This window comes from Zootoca vivipara, chromosome 2 (genome assembly GCF_963506605.1).
Source record: "Zootoca vivipara chromosome 2, rZooViv1.1, whole genome shotgun sequence".
NCBI classification, from domain to species: Eukaryota; Metazoa; Chordata; class Lepidosauria; order Squamata; family Lacertidae; genus Zootoca; species Zootoca vivipara.
Window position 1 is genome coordinate 32152231 of NC_083277.1, and position 23634 is coordinate 32175864.

The 23634-nt window shown below is 41.5% G+C and overlaps 1 protein-coding gene across 1 annotated transcript in view; it reads left to right on the top strand.

Moving 5' to 3' along the window:
- The window catches only part of CNTN6 (contactin 6), a 163356-nt gene that overhangs the window by 89970 nt on the left and 49752 nt on the right, over positions 1 to 23634 (top strand). Inside the window, exons 7-10 of the mRNA XM_035108102.2 lie at positions 9366 to 9544; positions 10986 to 11122; positions 13798 to 13927; positions 14151 to 14301. Coding sequence (XP_034963993.2) covers positions 9366 to 9544; positions 10986 to 11122; positions 13798 to 13927; positions 14151 to 14301 — 597 coding nt within the window. The remainder of the gene's footprint in view (positions 1 to 9365; positions 9545 to 10985; positions 11123 to 13797; positions 13928 to 14150; positions 14302 to 23634) is intronic.

The window sequence follows — 23634 nt, forward strand, 5'->3', positions numbered from 1 at the left end:
GTGTCGGGGGGGGGGGGCGGATCTTAATTATTTGTGAAGCATAACGCATTTGAGATCTTGTAATTACTTTTACAAAAAGCTATGTTTGCATCAGTGGCTATCATGCCAAAAACACCCCTTTATCTGCATCTTTTAAATGAGGAAATATGGCCTCGTTAATACTATTATTAGCATAATGCAAACATCAGTACCACAGTGACATCTGCAATTATATCCAACTTGCAACCAAACCACAGATTACACTAATGCAAATGCAAAAACCAGGTCAGACTGGGGACAGAGGGCATCATGTGCTGCGTTGTCACAAGGAATAATAATAAAAAAGAATAGTACACTAATGAAACAAGTTATGGTAGTACAACAAAGGAGTTTCAAAATGCCCCGTATTACTCAAAAATTACCATAGAGAAAATATGCTATCTCCAGGAAAGTAGTGAAACATGATTCTACCCATATTGACAGTTTACAGACTGGACATGGCAGGACATGGCAGGACAATAATACAATTATTATTATTTTTAAAGTCTTTAAGCTAGTGCTTTAAGGCAAGAAGTAGGAAATAAAGATATACAGCTGTGCTACTCTTGCAGCTTGGTGTGGTTGGGAAAGATTTGACCAAAGTGATAAAGTGGAATGTTTCGGTGGGTAAAATTGCTGCCAAAATTGGGAACAGGTTTTCAAGGAGTGTGTTGAATCCTTTCTGGAGCAGGGGTATGGCATTTGCCATTTTAAGATTTTAGAAGTACTTGCACCAGCACAAGGACTTTTGGCTACACAACAGAATTTCCATTCCCACTTCTCATGTGCGTCTCCCCCCACCCATCCCTCTTCAAATATACTACATAGGGTTCAGGGAACCCCCCCCCCCAATGTCCTTAGGGTGGTCGAACATTAGGTACATTACAATTCACCAGCATTGGGTAAATTGCAATAACAATTTAGTGTTTGAAAGTTGACAGCTTGTGGGAAATTCAAGTTGAAGCTGGCCTAAATCAAAGCAATTAAGCTTCTGGCAAGAATTCTGGTTCTGAACGCCTTAAGGGTTTGTTCTTCAAAATGGGAATTGAAATTTTGCTTTGAAATTTCTCATATAGAAAATGGACTGGCATAATTGAAAAATCCTGTAAAGTTTGAATATTGCAAATATTAACTTCATGTCAAAAAGTATCCCATATGTATTTCAAGCATATTTTGCTCAGTTATATACTTTTCCTTCTGAATCACTATCGCATCCAGTATCAGGGGGGGAACATACAATATACTGTTGTTAGCAAAGGTTATTTTTTCAGATTATATTATTAGACACAACGTATAAACACTAGAGTATGGAACTACTTACTAATGGGTATTTGTAGAACTGAGGTAATAAAGTGAAAACTGCCCTTTATTCAAACACTGTATTTTTCCAGTGTCTTTAAATTATCACATAAAACATGGACTCTTATTAAAATGAACAGTAGCAAAACCTCTCTCTCTCTGGATATGAAATTTTAATGTGGTCTTTTTGCAAGAGTTCTTTTCCCCCCTTGTTAAAATATTTCCACTTCTTAGTTGCAATGGATCACTGCTAAGCAGGCCTTTCATAATGAATTGAGAGTCATGTGTCACCACAGCTTCAGAACCAAAGTCTCATTCCAAGCCAACTGATTCATATAAGACATTTCCATGTAAGGGTATTAATGACTGTAACCTTATCACATGAACCTGGGGCCAGGTGACTGACATTATTTTCATAGTTGTTCTTATATTGTTCTAGGAATGTATGAACAACTCTAAGAGTGTCCTTAACAAACTAGAGTTCCCAGGATTCTTTGGGGGAAGCCATGACTGTTGAAAGTGGTATGATACTGCTTTAAATGTATAGTGCAGATATGACCTGTGTGCATAATTTGGCTCCATCCCATTTCTGCATTAACCTGGGGTTTATTTATTTATTTTTGCAAAAATGTTCATTTAAATACCATTTAAATAAGTATTTTAAAATTTCAATATAAGCATTTTTAACTGTATTTTTCTTGCAAAATACATATTATGAAATGTATTTTGATTATATAGAATCAGTCAAGAACTTAACTGAAACATCTTAGAAGTGCAGATTCAGTTCTGATCTGCACATTAGTTGCAGAAGATCAGTTCGTAGATTCTGACCAGATGTCGGGAACCAGACTGAAGGGTATTGCTCTGAGGAAGAATGGTGGGAGCCCCCCCCCCCTCTGTGCAAGGGCCTGATACTGAAGCAGGAGGATCATATCGACCTAGAGCAACGGTTTGCGGAAGGACACAGTTCGGAAACTGACAGTTGGGCTGAGCTGCAAGAAGAAAAACCAAGGGGAGAGGAACGGGAAGAGAGAGAGCTGGTTGAATCTCCCTCACTAGAAAGTGTGCAGGTCATGAGCCCTAGAGCCCGGCATCTGGATAGGGTAGCTTCTCAGAAGGCTCAGTGGTGGTGGAGGGATCACGTGGTGAAGAGACAGGAAGATGGAAGTAACTAGAGGGAAGTGGGAGGAACTCAATTGGGAGCACCTGCACGGTGAGAACGGACGCAGAATGTTTGTGCTGTGTTCAAGAAACCTCTCTCTTGCTGCAAAAGACTGCTTTCGCTTCATTCTGTTATCTACAGAGAGGGGGAAGGTAAGCCTTGCCTGGCTACCTGACACCAGATCAGGCCAATTCATATCAAAATACATAAAGATCAACTTCCTAAAGCATCCTTATTGATCCCACACAGCACTCTGTGGTAACAGTCTCCACCCAGAATTGCCGAGGCTTAGCTGAGTGACGTAGTGTTGGCTTTGGTTTGTTTGTTTTTTAACAGCACAGACAAATTCACTGCACTTTCTTTTCATCCCCAGCTGTTTGGAACTAAAACACAGCCTTCACGTTGTCCAGGAGACACACAAGCTTTCTTTGTGTCAGCATCTTGTACATTTCCTCCACATTCAAAAACATGTGAAAGCTCCATTTTGGGTGTGATGTTGTGGGGCAACAGGAAGTTTGTGGAACCTGTGGATTTGGTTCCTTTTCAGCCAGATAATATTGAAAGCTGTTCAGCAATATCCTAATACTCATCAGGCCCCCAGGTAAAAGGCCCCTGAATCCATCTGTTGACCCATATTTAAAAGCTTCCTGTCTTTGCAGCATACACCACAAGTTCTCATTTGCTAGCCTTCATCTACCAAATGGGCATAGCCATACACAGTCGGAGAGAATCCTCTTTGTTCCTATCTACTACAGTCTGACCTAAATATTTCTGCAGTACAAAAGATATTCTTCTCTTCGTGATAAGCAGTCTACCATTTCTCTTTATATCGTCATACTGGGATTATGGCTTCTGCTTGTCTCCTATTAACACAAAGGGAACACATGGAGAGTTGCAGCAAAGATGCATGAAACCGAATGCAGGCAGCAATGGGAATTCAAGATATTATACCACAGCAAAGTGTCCTGGTTTAGTTGGGGCCGCCCTACCCTGCAGCACAATTGGTAATCCACCCCTGCCTAGAACTCCTTATCACTCTCTTGATTCTGGTATCATTTCTTGCAGCTCAGCACAAAGCCATTATCCTTGGGAGAGAATAAAGCACAGCTAAGTGTTTAATGCAACAACTTATCTTGGTAAAGCAATGTTAATGCACACACTGCCTTTATGTGTCAGACAGCTTTAGTCTCATGGAAAAGAATTAAAAAATACCCAGGCACACACAAAAGAAGGAAAGGGAGAAGGGAGAGGAGGAGGAGGAGGAGGAGGAGGGGGGGAGGAAATGACTTCTTGGGAATGATCCCTGAGGAAGTAATTATGAGTATTTGATATGGAAAAGGAAAACAAGAGGACAGCCTCATCGCAGGACACAGTAAACCTGAGCTGACAGCCTGACAGAAGAGGCTTCTCCTCATGGAGTGCTGCCTCTAGCTTTGGTGGTTCATTGCCAACTTTGTCTTATTTCAGAAGTTACATTAAAAAAAAAAGAATGTACAGTTTGCAGAGGTTAGAAAAGTATGTAAATGGCTCATTTCTGGGTAAGATAAGTGTAGGTGGTGAGTTCTTAATTTCCCCCATCCTTTTCTAAAATGAGTGTTTTTAATTTATTTATTGAGAATTCATGCTATTTTTATACAACAACAACAACAAGAAACCACTATCAAAATTGACGATGGAATTGGAATCAAATTCTGTATCCAGTTTTAATGAAAAGAAGTCATTTGCCCATGGCTAAAATATGTGATACTGGTTTAAAAGCCTGTAATACCCTCAAGAATGCCACCCCTGATCTATATCAATCTACTACAAGTCTACTCCAATTACATCTCTTATTTGACCTGATCAGAAAACATTTCACAGTCATACAAGAGATGATAGAAGTTTGAAAAAGGAGTTCCAATTAGAGCAGCGCTTCTTGGTATAGATGCCCAAGTCTACATTAGAAATGAAAAATAACAACTGACAGTGAAGGGCTGGATGGAACACAAACTTTGCATGGATCAAGTTTCAGGCCAAGTCCCCAGGATCTCTAGTTAAAGAGTTAGCTGGGGACAGATCAAACAAACCCAATAGGTGGTACCAACAATGGCATGAAATGCTAGAATTCAAGAGGCACCATTTTATTCTTGAAAACTCTCACAGAGGGAAGAGTTTCCCTGGTCACAGAACCTGAGGACCGTTCCCCTGCCAATTTTTCACATACTGCAGTCTTTCCCCCCTTATTCCATTCACTTATGGGTTAAGGAAGAGCCCAGTGGCTCTCCTAGGTTCCAGGCATTAGTCTACCCCAGACCTACCAGGAGATGTCAGGAACTGAACCCGGGACCTTTTGCATGGAGTGCCCTACTTCTGAGTTCCAGCTCTTCCACTCAGTGGGCGGCATAATTGTTACCCATGTTTACAATATTACCTGAGTTGTTCCTGCAGGTACCAGTGCAAACAATATGTCTGTCTGAAATGTTTGCCAGTCAGAATAGATCCTACTGGACTAGATGGGGGGGGGGGACAGGCTGCTTTTTGGCTCTGCAAAACTGCAGCAGGAGAGAATGCTCTTGTGTCAGGTGTGAGACACATGGGTGTGGTTGGTGGAACAAGGCCTCATGGGCCAAATTCAAACTCTTGGTGGGCCAAGTTTCATCTGTGGGTTGGAGGTTCCAACTCCTGAAATAGACCAGTTGTCTAGCACAGTTTAAAGCAGCTTTCTAGGGTCACAATACTGTAGATGTGTAGGTTTTTGAATTCTGCAGACATTGGTTATGTCTGGGCCAAGTCTTCAAAGGTAGCCTGAGCCCCAGGTTTTCCAGTGGAAAGGTGTTTTGGATTTCCACAAGCAAAAAGCCAGGAGATAAAACAAATGGAATTGTTTTATTTAGTAAAACAAGTTATACCCCATCATTCCACTATAAAATATCATGCAGAGCAGCCAGTAACACCCCCCTAAAATATAACACAAACATAAACAATTCAAATGTTATACAAAACTGATAAGAAGATAGTACTGCCGATAGTTTAAATATCAGAGTGCCTCAAAAGTGCAGAGGCTCAGGGAAAGATGCTGTACTTACAATGGATCACACCTGCCAAGAAGACTCATGAGATGAAACATTAGGATAATGGCAATATCTCTTAATATAACAGCTTGGAAGAACTGCAAACAGTTTAACCAATCAACCAAATTCAGAAAGTATACAGGCAAGTGAGAATTTTAGTTAATTCTGGTAGAACAGCATCCCTTCAGATCCTTTAGCACAGGCATCCCCAAACTTCGGCCCTCCAGATGTTTTGGAATTCCCATCTTTCCCAACCACTGGTCCTGTTAGCTAGGGATTGTGGGAGTTGTAGGCCAAAACATCTGGAGGGCCGCAGTTTGGGGATGCCTGCTTTAGCATGTTATACAGTTGCAGAAGATGACTCCCCAGCAAACTGGGCAGCAGCAGGGGGCTTGATTACTAGGTGAGCCTTGAATGTGAATGCACACATGCATCTGGGTGCTACTGTCCAGCATTCACACAAAGTGCATGTTGGGCCTTAAAAGGGATCCCCATAAGTCCCACCTGTCCTACTGCCTAGCAGATCACTAAAGGGTATTCTCAACCCAATAATGCCTCAGTGTCCCTGCTGTTTCTCTCCCCAACCACCTCACCTGCCCACACTCCTTATACAAAGGTTGAAGAGCTCAGGATGAAGATCCAGCAGGCCCCCCACATGGTCCTCCCCTCAACCTGCTCCCTTTGGGAGTAGTCGTCCTTGAGGAAGGAGGAAAATAAATGCACACCTGCTACAAGAATAAAAAAACATATTCCTTCCAGTAGCATCCTAGAGATCAACAAAGTTTGTCATTGGTATGAGTTTTCGTGTGCAAGCAGACTTCTTCAGATACAAAGAAGCTCATACCAATGACAAACTTAGTTGGTCTCTAAGGTGCTCCTGAAAGGAATTTTTTTATTTTGTTTCAACTATGGCAGACCAACACAGCTACCTACCTGTAACTGCTACAAGAATAATATTCCTTCTGCTTATTGGTTTTTATCTCCATATAGCTTGTTGTTGTTGTTGTTTAGTCGCTTAGTGGTGTCCGACTCTTCATGACCCCATGGACTAGAGCACACGAGGCACTCCTGTCTTGCACTGCCTCCTGCAGTTTGGTCAGACTCATGTTCATAGCTTCAAGAACACTGTCCAACCATCTCGTCCTCTGTCGTCCCCTTCCCCTTGTGCCCTCAATCTTTCCCAACATTAGGGTCTTTTCCAGGGAGTCCTTCCTTCTCATGAGTATCTTTACAGCATTGGACTTTCCTTTCGCTTCCAGGCATATCCACAACTGAGCGACTTTTTGGCTTTGGCCCAGCCGCTTCATCAGCTCTGAATCTACTTGTACTTGTCCTCTGCTCTTCCTCAGTAGCATGTTGGATGCCTTCTGACCTGAGGGGCTCATCTTCCAGCGTCATAACTTCTATCTTCCTGTTGTCTTTGTCCATGGAGTTTTCTTGGCAGGGATACTGGAGTGGCTTGCCAGTTCCTGTTCCAGGTAGATCATGTTTAGTCAAAACTCTCCACTATGACCTGTCCATCTTGGGTGGCCCTGCACGGCATAGCTCATAGCTTCTCTGAGTTATTCAAGCCCCTTCGCCATGACAAGGCAGTGATCCGTGAAAGGGTTTCCATATAGCAGTGGTTCCCAGTTAGCTAAGTACTGTAGACCCCCTGTTTTTCAAAAGCAAAGCCATGGACCTCCTGCTTTTGAAAATTTTGTTATCTCTATGGTAGTTTTTGTTATGTGAATGGTGCCACAGACCCCCTTGGGTGGGTTACAAGGCCCCCCTGTGATCCACGGATCACCAGTTGGGAACCTCTTCTGCTATACAGTATTATTCAGGATTCAAACACTGGTAAAACCTGCAGCTGATTCCATACAGTGGGACACAGGCCCATGTGCCCACTTCCTACTGCACATTGGAAGTGGATTGTGCAAACTCAAAGCCTCAAGTTGCTCAATAAAAAATGGAAAGCCAGACAATGGCCACCATCTACCCAACCAACACTTTTTATTGCTATTATTTACATGAATCAGAACAGTTTGTGTCAGATAGATTTGCATCACATCTGAAACTTTGCATATCTCTTTCTGTGGCAGCACCAGCACCAGCACCACCAACACTGCCTCAAAGCCTTTGTTAAAAGCTGTTCTGAAGGCATTTTCGGTCTTTCTGCTGCAGCAAAGCAGCTTATTTTCCTTTGCAGGAGCCTGAAAGGCAGGCGTGAAATGCAAGACTATTAATATTTCAAAGTGTTCTGGTGACATAATAAATCAAGAAAGTGAGCCTTGTGTGTTTTCTGATGTTGCCAGAAACTCTAGACGTATTTATAGCCATGTTCACACTTGAGTGTTTTATCATATAAAGAACATTGATCTAAATATAAATTAAAATGATAAAAAGCTATAAAAATGCAAAACAAAGCATTGCTCTCCCTAGCTGATAAAAGTTTCCCTTATTCCAGTCTCTCTAGTCCCCTCCTTCTGCTCATCACTCCTTTGCCTTTTGCTTGTAATTTATAATTTTCAGCTTCCTCTTTTAGTGTCATGTCTAATGTTCCATCAGTTTGATTTGTAGTGATGCACTCAAACAGAGTAAAGCTTTTGTTTGTTGTAAAATGCAACCAGTTTGAGGCGGGTTCGCGTGTGGTTTCCTTCTCTGCGCTATTCTCTCTGCAGATTCACATTTCTTGTTCCTGCCTGAGGGGATGGATTTGAGTTAGATTATCTTTAAGGCACCTTCAATGCTGTGCTTTGCTTCCTCTTAGACATTTCAAGTGCATCTCAGCATCAGTAGCAAGGCTTCTAGGATCTCTACTCCTAGATCTTGTCGTTAAGCAGGCTTATTGTGAAAATAAAACAACGTGCTTCATGTGATGTTTGCAAGTGTGTGTGTGTGTGTGTGTGTGTGTGTGTAAATCCGTGTATTGCAGTTTACACCTGACAAAGTAAGCTGTATCCTATCAAATATCATGCCTGGATAATGTCAGCAGTCTTTACAATTTACAGTCTTTACAATGTTAGAACCTTTTGGCAATTTACAATTGCAATTTTAGAGCTTCTTGGAAATTCTACCATATGGGTAAGAGTATACTTCTGGATTCCTTCTCAAGTCTGTTTTGTGCAATGACTGCTTTCCCTTTTCAAGTTCCCTTCAAATTATTTACTTATTGCATTCACATCCCACATTTTTCTCCGAGGAGCTCAAGGCGATGCACATGGTTCTTCCCGTTGTGATGTAATCCCCACAACAAACACTGTGAGGTTGGTTAAGATGAGAGGCAATGACTGGCCCAATGTCACCCAGTGAGCTTCACGGATGGCCAAGGGGGCAATTTGAAACCTGTATCTCCCAGATCTCAGGCCGAGACTCTAAACACTGCACCTCACAGGCTCTCAGTAGCACCAAACATTTGGAAAATGGAGCCTTGGCAGATTTTAGGACTAGTTGTGTATTTCAGTTTGAAATGGAACCTCTCCCCCTCCCCCCTTATACTGTATATAACATCAAAGTCTCATATCAAATATGATTGATCTGTAGAAAGGACTTTAGGATCTGAAAATAGAGACAACTTATGTACCTTGTAACACCCCCCGTGTGTGTGTGTGTGTGTGTGTGTGTGTGTGTGTGTAAAACACCCCCCCCCCAATATATATAAATGATGTGTTAATCCCACAATTATCTAAAAGGCTAAAACTCACAGAAAAGTTTGGGATCATTTCAGAACAATAACTTCTTAAGTTTTTGGGTGGTTGCCGATAATTTCAAAAGTTCAAGGACTTACTTCCTCCCTTCATATAAGAAAGGATTACCTGGGCTCTTACATTGTCTAATGATTTGTATTAATTTAGTCCTGTTCCCAGTATCATCTGGAGGAAATCTGATGGTAGCCCATTGGCTAGAAAAATCCACACATCCAAAGGAATCCTTGAAATCCCAGACTTTCAGCAAGAAGATGAAGGCTCCTACGAATGCATTGCAGGAAACATTCGGGGGAGGAATGCTGCAAAAGGCCAGCTGCTTATATATGGTGAGAAAATTGAATTGTTTCCAGATAGAATACCAGCATTATTGTGAAATACTACTCAAACCCTTTATATAACATTTAGTCTTCACAGGAAGAAATCAAGGACAAAAATAATAACATGACTGGTGTAGTTCAGAATTCAGTGAATATGAAATATTATGCATCAGTGGTAGACTATAAAGGTAGCTCATAGCATCCTTGGGCTACAAAGATAAATACAAAGAAAAATGCAGGGGTAAAGTGGTTTCATTCATACAAAATATTAAGTGGCAGAGAGAAATTATTTTGTCATCTCCTCTTCCCCCCGTTTATCCATGGCAGAGCTCCCTAACTTTGTGCCCAGCAGATCTTCAGGCTATAATTCCCATGATTCCTGACCATGGGCCATGCTGGTCAGGGGTTATGGAAGTTGAGTTCCCAGACAGATAGAGGGCACAGGTTGGGAAAGACAGGACTAAACAAGGAAGAAGATCCCAGTGGTTTGTGGTGGTGGTGGTGGGTTCTTTGGAAAAAGCACTGTCAGCACGTCCTTCCAGAAGCAGAGGATGTAAACAAAGAATTAGGCAAAAAGGTGAAATATTTAGGGATATGGCTGACTGCAAGGAATCATAATCTATTTCAAGATAATTATATAAAGATTTGGAAAGAGATTAACCCCATGTTTCGCTCGACCCTTTTAGGAAACCGGTACAGAACGGAAATAGAAAAGAAATAGAAAAGAATAGGCACGACACAGTCTTCTATAAAAGTATAGAAAGAGTTTACTCACTCACATTCTGTTCAAAGCCTTTCCCAGCCCAGAAGGAAACAGGAAGTTTACCTGCTGGCTGGGCAAACATTCCTCCTCATGTGTAAACATGTTCACCCTAGGAATGTTGTACTTGACTGCTCTGTGTTAACCCACCTGCAAGGGGCTGAATTTGAATTTAAGGGGGCTGAATTATAAGAAAACATGAAGGGGATTGTAGTGGGCAGGCTGCAAGGTGGGTGGGAAGTGGGATGCTCCTCCATTATACATCCCGGTGGACTGTGGGTAATTGTGGATGACGTTGTGTACATGGATTCAAAGACCAGGGTGAAAATGCACTAAAGTCAGAGTGAAGGGTAATGTGTGCAGACGTCTTAGCATAGGTTTCCTGGTCGCTCCCACTCCGAATGGGGTTTTAGGTTTTATTATGCTGTATATCCATGGTTAAATGTATATTTCTGTACTAATTCCTCATATAACACGTAAATGTCACAGACAACAACAGAGAAATGACCAGCTTCAAAATGCAGAGTTTTTAACACACATTTCTCCTGAAGAAGTATACATTAGGCTGTTCTGATAAGCTTATTTATTTGAATTTATGTTTTTATTTTGTCACATGTTCCAAGGCTTTAGGGGAAAGGAGCCTACAATAAAGTTACAATAATTCTGTGTGTTTTTCCCCATTGATAACAGCACTCCCTGAATGGAATAAAAGCATTGAGAATGCCTCTCTCTCTCTTTATGACACATTGGTTTGGGAATGTGAAGCAACTGGGAAGCCAAGCCCCTCATATAGCTGGTTTAAAAATGGCCAGCCCCTTGTATCAGAGGTAAGATCTGGGATTCATTTTGGCTTCAGCTCAAAATTTGTAACGAATTCCACTTTTCGTGACGCTTTCCTGCTTTTCTTTTGTCGCTTTGAAAATCTAACTCTCTTCTGAATCAATCAGCAACTGGTTCCATTGAGTGATTCCAGATTTTAGCATGAAATAAAAGGGTGGACAATATCTCACCATCCGCCATTTCCACTCCATGGTTTGAAGGAGAATGCCTAGTACCACTGCAACAAAATATCTGTGTTGTATCTTTATCAAGCTAGATTGCAACAGCCATTCATTTGTCCATTGCTTTTTCTTACTTGTGAATGATTATTTATCAGATTGGTTATATGAAAAGCAGCCTAAAAAGATAGGAAAGTAGAGCTTCCTTTTGAAATAAAGTGTATATGTTGATGTGTTTCACATTCATATGGTTTTGTGGGTCGGTGGGTGGAAGAGAGAGAAAGAGAGAGAGAGAGAGAGAGATTCACTCTGAGGACAGCAACAGCCTGCAGGTTGAACTAAGTATGCAGAAGATATTTGCAGCAAGCTCTGTGGAAGTAAAAAGTGGAGAAGTAATGGAATGTTGTTAATTAGATTGCTGTGTACCATCCATACAACCTGAGGCTGTGTCCTCATCAAATTTTTAAGCTAAGCAAGGTTGGGATGGGTCAATACTTGAGGGAGAATCCTCTAAGGAAAAACCAGAGTGCTGAAGGATCGGTTAAAAAAAAATCAGTAGGAGTCACCCTTTCTTCAGCTACGCTTCTCTCTCTCTCTCTCTCTCTCTCATCATTGGCATCATCTTAAACTATTAAAAAATCCCTGCAGTTATGCACATTTGATTCTTAACACATATGCCCAGAACCAGAGCTACACACATCACGATGATCACACAGACATCTTGTGCATTCATTCCTTTCTATTCATTTCAACAGAAGGGAATGTTAGAAGGGAATCCGACACATGGAAGAGACAGTGGGACTGAGCCAGCCAACATTATTATCATATTTATTTATATCCCACCTTTTCCCCTGAAAGGGACTCAAGTTGGCTTCTAGATAAAATAGAAACAACTTGAAAACATGGGAGAGACAGGACCAATAGTTAAAAAAACAAACATTTTTGTGTGTGTGTGTGTGTATGATGAGAGAGAGAGAGAGAGAGAGAGAGAGAGAGAGAGAGAGAGAGAGAGAGAGAGACGCTGGCTTTGACCCCAATGCCTGCATATTCGGTGAATACAATCTCCACAAGTGAAGAGACAGGACTGTGACTCAGAGATAGAGCATCTGCTTTGCATGCAGGAGGTTTCAGGATCAATCCCTACCTAGGTAGTGTTGTGCAGGGCTCCTGCCTGGGATCCTGCAGAACTGCTGCCTATCAGTGTAGACCAGTGTTTCCCGAACTGGATCTCCAGCTGTTTTTGGACTACAGTTCCCATCATCCCTGACCACTGGTCTTGCTAGCTAGGGGTGATGGGATTTGTAGTCCAAAAACAGCTGGAGACCCAAGTTTGGGAAACCCTGGTGTGGACAGTAATGAGCTAGATGGGCCAATGATCTGTCTCGATATAAGTCAATTCCCTACATTCCTCGATTTGGAGCCTGTGGAATTAGGATGCTCACTGGCTTGGAGACACTACTTGTGTAGAGTGCAGAGAGATCAGCAGTGTGTGTGTGTGTGTGTGTGTGTGTGTGTGTGTGTGTGTGTGGCATTGGGTGAACATAACTGTTGTCTCATGGCAAAACAATGAATTGAAAATATGCTTCGTCCTTATTTCTCGAGTATGAAACCTGATGTAGCCAAACAGCACCATCCATGCACAAGAGACAGGTATCAGCACCCTTGATTTAGGGTGGGAAAACTACCAGAGCTTGAGCTCAGGGGCTATAGAATTCTGACTGACTGACAAAGGAGAATGAAACAGAAAACCAGGAAGATGGGAGATAGAATGGCGTATTCTAAAATAAGCATGGCTAATAGTTTAGTTAAAAAATGTAAGAGCCTGCTGGAACAGGCCAATGGCCCATCTAGTCCCGCATCCTGTTCCCTCGGGGCAGCCCAATTTCTGTGGAAACCCGCAAACGGGATTCAAGCACAGGAGCCCTATGCCCTCCTGCGGCCTCCAAAAGCAGGTATTCAGAAGCATCGGTGCCTCTGACTGGAACACTCCACAGTGCCCAACTGGGTTGGAAATGCCACCTGCACGTATGTACGTGGGAGCTCTTGAAATCAGATAAGTTCAGAGTACACACCCAGACTTTCAAACACAAAACTGATTACTGCATCATCAGCAGTCAAAAGGCTATTTCATTCTTCGGCCAGCAAGTCTTTTAACACATATAACTCAAGCCACATACAGCAGATCCTCAAAGGATCCCGAACCCAGGTTAAAAGGAATAATGCCTGGTACCTATGATGGAAATGCAGTGTGGTGCCCTGGAATTGTATTGGCGGCTGATTCAGGTGAAGCTAACGTGCCAGAGGGCAGAACTACAGGTGTGGCTCCTGGGGGTTTGAATTTGGCAACCTTGACATAGAGGCTGTATGCAGATATATGCTCTTTCTTCACTCTAGCAGAGACAACTTCTCTTTCTCTTTAAACTAAATAAAACAAAACATTTTAAACATGGTTTTAATGGTATTAATATTGGCTTCCTTCCTTCCTTCTTTTTTTTTTTTTTTAGGAAAGATTTCAAATTGAAAATGGAACTCTTACTATAACTATGCTGAACATTTCAGACTCTGGCTTCTATCAGTGCATTGCAGAAAACCAATACGATTCCATCTATTCCAATGCCGAGTTAAGAGTAATAGGTGAGTTAACTATTCCTTCAAAGGGGAAGACTGGAATGTTATAAACAACTAAGTTCTGAGAATGAAACGGGGGGGGGGGAGCCATGTCGGTCATGAAGGAGACAAGCCAAGAGGAAAGACCCATACATTTCAAAGCCAAAGAATGAAAACTCATTAGTTCATTTTCTTTGAACTGCTATGCCACATATTTCTACACCCACTTTTTAATTTAACTTATTTATAGTTTCAGCCCCTGATTTTTCCAAACATCCTGTGAAAAAAACGTCAGTTGTCCAAGTGGGAGGCCAAGTTACAATTGGATGCAAGCCAGAGGCCTCTCCCAAGGCTGTCATTAGCTGGAAGAAAGGCACTGAAACACTACGGCAAAGCAAAAGGTAACCCCTTTTTTTGTTTGTTTCTAAGTATTTAATACTGGAACACTGTTTATCAAATCTTGGCAGGATCCAAGGAGCTACTGGGCCACTATTTCATTGATTTTTTTTACTCCTTTTTTTAAAAAAAGCGAATGGCTGAAATCCATGCCATGTCACAAACCCCTCAAATATCAACAGCAATGCCATCTGACATAGAGGACTGCTGTTCATTAATAGAAAAAAATGTCTAAAGATTGTTGGGTGTATCCGATGGTTGTTATTTTCTCCTCCAGGAGAATCCTGGGAAGTAGAAGCAAAGTCATTTCAAAAATGGTGAGATGATTGAAGAAACATGCTAAAATAAAGTAGAGCTGCTGGATAAGATAAATTAAATGATACAAAATGATAGTCTGATTGAAGTTGATTCTAGGTAATCTGGCTGTTGCGTGTACAAGAGCATTCTATTTTTTATGTTTTCTATTTATTAATCTATATACCGCTTTTATGCCAAAATGGCATAAATATTTTCTGAGTTGTACATTTGTCAGACTTACAGGGAAACATAAGCCTATTATTTTCACCTCTTAATATATTAGGTTAAATAAATCATGTCATTGTTTCTTCAACCGAATCCCACTCTTTAACTGGACAATGATAATTATACCTAATTGTCCATCTTTTGGTATCTGAGGAGAAATGTATCCCCTTTACCTACAGGGGCCAGATATGCGTCAGAAATACAGATTTGGAAAACTTCTGAATTCTTAGTTTGATGGCTTCTAAACACAAATAAGAGCTAGGAGCTCCAGCATCATCAGCAGAAAAGTCCATCTCACATGACGATGTGGAGGAGAGAGTTGCATTTGTCATCTCCTCTTTTATTTCTCTTCCATGGTACATTGTCAAAAAAGACAAACAGTAGAAGCTCTTTAACTAAACCTAAGTGACTGAACTGGTGTTGTAACTGTTGCAATGCACTATCCACTGATTGCTAACAGATGACCTATGGGATAGTCAAAGTGGTGCCTAATGTTAAGCCAAAATATTTTATTATCCGAAAAGTTTCACGTGCGTTTGAAATGTTCTACCAGTGTATTCAGCAGACAGTTCTTCTGTTGTTTGGTTCATTTAGTTTGATGATATGCATTGTTAGTAGCAAACAATCTGAATCCTAATTTTGAACCACAGGGGACTTTCATTCATAACTTCTGTATCACCAAATGACCTCATGTTTTAAATAGTTCAGAAAGTTGTTGGTGGTCTCCTAACCCAGTGTTTCCCAACCAGTGTGCCTCCAGATGTTTTGGGACTACAACTCCCATCATTCCTGACCACTGGTCTTGCTAGCTAGGGATGATGGGAGTTGTAGTCCCAAAACATCTGGAGGCACACTGGTTGGGAAACACTGTCCTAACCATACCTCAAGCCAGGGCTTTTTTCCAGCCATTGCTCACAGGAGCTCAGGTGGGTGCCATTGCCATTCTGAGAGAACAAGAGAGAAGTTCATGGTGAGTTCAGGCACCTCTTTTTCTAGAAAAACAGCAGTGCTTAAAGCCTATTTTATAGGGGGATTAGTTTTGATGCTTCTCAAGCCTTTTTCCTCCCTTTCTTTGAAAACTTCTTGAAGAAGTTCCACTTTTGATATTAATGAGGCGTAACTAGGGGCTGGATGCTCTAATTTCGAAGGGAGGTTTGGATTTTGGTTCTGTAATTAATTTTAATCTGCTGGGGAATGTGTTTGATTGACAAACTTCTCAGAGGTGAGTTTTTGTATCTCAAAATAGGTAAGAGAGTTTGCAGCAATCTAAGCTGGTGTTGTGCATGCTAAGAAATGAGTGTGACTTTAGAGAGACCTTAGGGAGAAACTCTGATCATACAGTTGTGATCAAACTCATGTGGGAAGGTTCTTGTGGCAGTACAGTGCCATGTGCCATTGTTTCCACTGCCATTGCCTTTCAGTGGTGCTAGGTGGAACCTCAGGTAGAAAATGAAATACTCCTACGCAATAAAGTCATGCTCTCTATTATAGAATTGAATATAATAAAGACAAAGGTCATATATGTCTTGGAGAGATGTACAAAAGTCCACAGAGCAGGCTTTAAACAAGAAGTGTTTTCTCATTCCCAGTTTATTAGCCTACTCCAGTGCTTCAGTTTGTCTTATGCTTTCTGTTTAGACAGATAAGAATGGTGTAGAATTGGAAGCAGAATGTAAATTTGGCAATACTTTGAAATATTTTAAATCATTTTGCAATAATAATGTTTAAACTGGTGCTTTAGCAATCTAGGTGAATAACAGTTTTGTTGTTGGAACTCTGCGTTTTGAAGCACCAGATTTAGACAGTGAAGTGGTTCGTACCACGGAGTATACCAACTATGACTTATCAAGAGAACATGAATGTGCAGACTCCTGGACAGTTGCTTGCTGCTGCTTCCCAGCCTTTTTTTCACTCTTGCACAATGCTGAGCTAACCCAACGTTTGGCTTAGCACAGAGGTCCCCAAACTAAGGCCCGGGGGCTGGATGCGGCCCAATCGCCTTCTAAATCCGGCCCGTGGACGGTCCAGGAATCAGCATGTTTTTACATGAGTAGAATGTGTCCTTTTACTTAAAATGCATCTCTGGGTTATTTGTGGGGCCTGTCTGGTGTTTTTACATGAGTAGAATGTGTCCTTTTATTTAAAATGCATCTCTGGGTTATTTGTGGGGCATAGAAATTCATTCATATTTTTTTTCCCCAAAATATAGTCCGCCCCCCCCCCCAAGGTCTGAGGGACAGTGGATTGGCCCCCTGCTAAAAAAAAGTTTGCTGACCCCTGGCTTAGCATGTCATCTGAATCTGGGCTGCTGGTTAAGCTCTCCCCTCACTAAATACAAATTCTATCCAAAAACACACCTTAAGATTGTTCTTCGGCTTACAGTGTCATGCAAACCAGACCATTGTTATTACAACCTTCTTTAAATAGTATCTGATACTGGTCATTCAAATCCTAGTTTTCTCTTATGTGAAACATTCAACTGACTTCTGTTCTGACTCTTGGTTGGAATCTTCACCCCCCTTTTTTTCTCCCCACCCCCAGCACTGAAGTCGTCCTTCTACCTAAACATTGTATTACGTCCTCATCAACCAGAAAGTTCATGTCCATTTTCATTTTTTAAATAGACCTCTGTGGGCTTTAGCTTTGAGAGCTGAGACAATGCAAGATTATCAGGACAACACAAGCTTTCGAAGACAGTTTCACCATAAAAGCAAAATAAATAAAAATTGATCTTTTCTCTTGATGACGTACTTGTATTACTTAGTGGACCAATGAGATTGATTCCTCAGCTGCTAACTTTAATTAATCACTTCAGCTCTATTTCTGGCTAATGGGTGAAGTGACAGAAATCAAAGGCATAGATTTCCCTTCATGCTTCCAGTCATCACATTTTGCACTATCTATTGAGATATGAAAATGCATGCAAAATTTCAGGCCACTCAGCAGAATTGCTTGGATATCTTTTTCTTGTTGCTTTTCACTCCAGCTGAAACCACATTAACACTATGTAGAACTAACAGGCAGCATCACTTTTGCTCTATCAGTTCCTTCTCCACTTCTCAAGATCGTGAGTTAAAAAAATTTCAAGGCTGTGAAAAATTTATTTGAGTAATTCCAACATTCTTATTGACTTCTTTTGTACAAGTACAAAATTGAATTCCAGTTTTGCCCATATTTTTCTACTTTAAGTGAAATGCAGTAGCATTTTTAAAAATATGATCTATATTAAAATAGCAGATCTGTGTACAAATACTTATTTTAATGTACTGTATTTACGACTGTAGCTATTACCCTGGTCACATAGTGATTATTTTGTAAACATCATTCGGCTCCTCCATGATAATATGACAGCAACGATCGCAGATAACAATGGCTCTCAAAGTGAACCATTCACAGTGGGATCAGGTGTTAAACAGGGTTGTGTTATTGCCCCAACTCTATTCATTATTTTCATTGCCATGATCCTACACTTTGTCAATGGGAAACTCCCCACCAGAGTAGAAATCATATATCGAACAGATGGAAAGGTCTTCAATCTGAACAGGCAGAAAGCAAAAAAATAAGGTTACCGTAACTTCTGTCATAGAGCTTCAGTATGTTGATGACAACGTAGTGTGCGCACACTCAGAGGATGACCTCCAAACCATCCTAAATATCTTTGCAGAAGCTTAAGAAAAGCTTGTCCTATCACTCAACATCCAAAAAACCAAAGTGCTGCACCAAAAAGTACAAAATAACCCCTCTGCAGTGCCATAAATCCAACTCAGTGGTGTAACGGTGGAAAATGTTGATCACTTCTCCTACCTAGGCAGTTACCTTTCCACAAGGGCCAACATTGATACTACCAACCTTACAATATGCTTGTGACGCCATCTCCAACTCTTCGAAAGATTCCGTCAATGGTGTCTCTGAAAACTTTTACACATCACTTGGGAAGACAGGTGAACTAATATAAGTGTACTGGAAGAAGCAAAGATAACCAATGATTCTTCAACATCAACTTCGTTGGACTGGTCATGTTGTGCGGATGCCTGATGATCGTCTTCCAAAGCAACTACTCTATTCCGAACTTAAAAATGGAAAGCATAATGCTGGTGATCAACAAAAAAAAGACAGTCTCAAGGCAAATCTTTAAAAATGTTGTATAAACACTGACAACTGGGAAACACTGGCCTGTGAGTGCTCCAGTTGGAGAACAGCCTTTACCAAAGGTGTCGATCTCAGGTCACAAGGGAGAAACGTGCTAAGAGGAAGGCACACATGGCAAATCCACACCGTGATCAACTCCCACCTGGAAACCAATGACCCACTGTGGAAGGACGTGTGGATCCAGAATTGCCCCCCACAGTCACTTACGGACCCATTGTTAAAATTGTGTTTATGGACGACAATCTTACTCGGCTATGAGTGATCGCCAAAGAAGAAGAAGAATTCTTGATTAAATCCAGATCATTTATAGAAAAGTTAAAAAGCACAAGTCCTAATATTGTTCCTTAGGGAACTTCGCTTCTTACATCCTGTCATTGTAAGAACTGTTAATGTATTGCTACTTACTTACTGTTTCCCAGTCTTTAACAAGTTACTGATCTCATTGCAGCAACCATGCTGGTTCTTCTTCAGCAAGACTTGTTCTTCTACATGCTTGGTAATTCTGTCTTTAACAGAGGTTTCCACAAATTTTCCCCAAACAGATATTAAGCTAAGTGGCCTGTAATTTCTAATTCCCCCCCCCCTTTTATATAAAAATTGTGTTATTTGGATCACTTTCGAGTCCTCTGGTCTGGAGGCTGATCTTAGGGGAAAGTTCCATATTTTTGTCTGAATATCAAAATGTGAGAAGATGGACAAGAACATTAACAAGAAACTCTTATAGGAGAGGGACAAAACATTTCTTTCTTCAAAGTAACAATAAGAAAGGTGAAGGTCTGCACTTCTCCCTTTCCTATCATTCTTAGTTCTCATTTCTTCCTTTGTTGTAACTTTTCAACTGAAAGTGTCAATTTGCTGGCCTCAGTTAATCAAAACTTTCATAGTTTTCCTTTGTTGGATGTGAAAGTGTATGAAACTTTTTTAATGAGTGCCCTTGCACCTTCTCAGAGCTGTGACTTCTGCATGGTCCATTGGCACCTCTGGAAAGTTCAGCACAGATTTTGCTCAAATGAAACATTAGGCTCCATCAGCCAGCAAGTAACAGTAGCAAACTAAATTATTAAAGAAAGTGTTAACTTCCCCCATACATAACTTCTATATATTATTAAAAAATAAACCTTTTTTGATAACCATGACAACAACAAAGCTAAGTTAAATTCTTTCCCTTTGTTCTTTACCATAGCTGTCAACCCTCCCGTTTTTTGTGGGAAACTCCCTTATTTCAATCCGTTTCCCGCTGCTATCCCGGATTGTTAGATATTCCGTAAATTTCCCGGATTTCAAAGGAAGCAGCTCCTCTCCCTCACTGCTGGCCAGGGAGGCTCTGTGCCTGCCCCCACCTACGAGTGAGCAGCCTGGTTGCTCGCTCACTTGCCGAGTGCTGCCAGAAATCGCGTCTGCGCTTGCCCAGGCATGCGCAGAACCATTTCCGGTGCCGCTCTGCCCATGTCTGTGCACCGGAAATCGGTTCTGTGCATGTCCAGACATGTGCAGAACCGATTTCTGGTTCCCAGACATGCGGATACAGGCAGCCCAGCACCGGAAGTTGCTTCTGCACATGTCTGGACATGCGCATAACCAATTTCTGATGCCGCGCCGCTGGGTGAGGCTGCTGATCCCTTATTTTATAATCCGGAAGTTGACAGCTATGTTCTTTACCCACTTAAGGTTTTTGCTGAGTTTCACACAGCACAGAATTCTTTAAAATGTAATCATGCGTTCATAAGTTCATGTTCATAGATATGCAGAGAAAGTCTTTATGACACTTAGATTACAGCAACAGTGATTGGGCTACAATCATAGAGAAAGTAGGCAGCCTGGCTGACCAGAAAGGAAAAGCAATCAGAAGACACAGACAATTATTCAAGGGAGTTAAAGATGGTGCCGAAAAAAGGGTGTTATTATTATGAGACCCATATACAATATCGCTTATCCCCAGCGGGCCAATGTGCAAGGTGAACAAGACCGCCCACCTCTCAGTCACCTGACATCATCATAAAGTCAGATGAAACATTTCCCTTTACAGACTGGATTGAATTCAAACTGACCTGCAAAGGAAAAATGTGAGGAGTGGAGCCAGGCTTCTGGGGCCCTGGCCCAACTGTTGGGCATGTTGCTACATGTCCATGCATTAGAATGACTGGCTGATTTGAAGATGCCTGCACTGCTTGCACATGGGCTTCTTCAACTGCAGATGACCACACAAACATGGCGTCTGAGGTGGGGCCAGGACCATGGATGGGGCCAAGAGTACAGCCCCACACCCCAGTAATCACTTGATGCCTCTTTCACATGAAGTCATGGTGCTTAAGTAACATGGCTGTGAGGTGGGAATGGACTGAACTATAGGACGTGGGTGTACAATATGGGCACAGTTCCTCATGTTTCCATGATGTGCTCATGGCAGTAACTTCTTACATACAAGGCTTCTTCACACACTCACACACACACACACACACACACACAGACATTTATGAGCCAGAAAGGTGGTTGGTTTGTTGTTGTTGTTGTTGTTGTTGTTGTTGTTGTTGTTGTTGTTGTTGTTGTTTTGTTTACCCCACCTCCTTGTTTAGGATACTGTTATAGAAGAGTCAAAGCTTGGTACTGAAGCACATGCTATTTATGCTGGATGTGAAAGATTCCCTTTTTTAGTATCTCCAGGGAGACTGGGAAATACCTCTGTCTGGATCCCATGGCTCACATGCGTAAACAATACAGAGCTAAATAGATCAATGTTCTGACTTGGTGTGCATCTACTTCCTCTATTCCTAAATAAAAATAGATTGGGAGTGATTCACTCTAGGCAGAAGAGTCATCAAAATCCCTTTGAACTCTCTTTAAACCTCTTAATTGTTTCACTGAAGGCTTGAGTCTTTTACCATGGCTCACAATTAATGGCATTTCAGTTCACTAGCACCAATATTAGACTTAGAATCATAGAGTTGGAAGAGACCACAAGGGCCATCCAGTCCAACCCCCTGCCGAGCAGGAAACACCATCAAAGCATTCTTGCCATATGCCTGCCAAGCCTCTGCTTAAAGACCTCCAAAGAAGGAGACTCCACCACACTCCTTGGTAGCAAATTCCACTGCCAAACAGCTCTTACTGTCAGGAAGTTCTTCCTAATGTTTAGGTGGAATCTTCTTTCTTGTAGTTTGAATCCATTGCTCTGTGTCCGCTTCTCTGGAGCAGACTTGGAAACTAATGATGTTGTGACTACCTGGGATTAGTGGGGGGGGGGGTTATTTTGTAGAATAAAATATACAGGTAAACCGAGATTTAAAACCTAAAAGAAATGTACCTAAGCTCCAGAATCCTAATATTTCACTGCACATTGTGGGTGGTTTTATTCATATCTTGAAGCTGGGCATCATGATTGGGATCCAAATAAATTCATTTAGGAGTGCCTAAGAATTTGAGAGGGACCCAGGTGGCGCTGTGGTTAAACCACTGAGCCTAGGGCTTGCTGATCAGAAGGTCGGCAGTTCGAATCCCTGTGACGGGGTGAGCTCCCGTTGCTTGGTCCCAGCTCCTGCCAACCTAGCAGTTCGAAAGCACATCAAAGTGCAAGTAGATAAATAGGAACCGCTACAGCGGGAAGGTAAACGGCGTTTCCATGTGCTGCTCTGGTTCTCCAGAAGCAGCTTTGTCATGCTGGCCACATGACCTGGAAGCTATACGCCGGCTCCCTCGGCCAATAATGCGAGAGGAGCGCGCAACCCCAGAGTCGGTCACGACTGGACCTAATGGTCAGGGGTCCCTTTACCTTTACCTTTTAAGAATTTGAGTACAGCCAGTGACACCCCCCCCCTGAACAGTAGTCTCCCATAATAAACCTCCTTTAAAAGACTTCCTGGGTTCAATTTTGAGCTGCTATGTGGCATGAGGTTGCTGCTGTGTGAACACAAACCCAAAGCTTCCCTAGTTGTGTGGTTCTTTGAATGCTGCTCCATGAATCTAAATCAGGATCTTAATAGCTGGATATAGGAAGTCATTGTCTTCAACCTTTAAACTTCAGGATTTATGCTTTGTTGTGTGCTTTTTTATTTTTATTTTTAAGACAACACTATCTGCATGATGTGTTTTCTGTTTGTGTCTTCCTCCCTCCTTCCTCGCTCCCACTCGTCTCTCTCTCTCACACTTTAAGCTTCTCAATGAATTGCAAAGGAGATAATCACAAAGGACGACACATTTCATATCTACACAGTGTTTCCCAATGACAAATATTTGTATTTTTAGTTTATACACCCCAAGGTGTGCTTAGAAAAACACACACAAATGGAATATAATTGCCTCTTTAATTAGCAGTGATATTTTTCTCTCACTTCTTATTGTTGCTAATAATTTTATTTACTCAAATGTCTTTAATAAGCCTGTTCAACTGGAATTTGGAATTCTGTTTTGATCCAAATTAACCTCAGGTTTAATAGTATATATTTTATTTGCAGTGAAATTGTGGCAAAGCTCATTAAAATCTGCTCTGAGATAGGGAGAAGACTCTTTTACACATACGGTAGTTAAAGGGAGTTTTATTAAATTGTGGTATTATTGCCATACAAATTACACACAAATAAGTAGAAAGACCATTCACATATTGTTACAGGCCATGCCAATATCTGCCATGCGATGCAAGATTCCAGGGGTCTTGGCATTAACCAGGGTTTGTG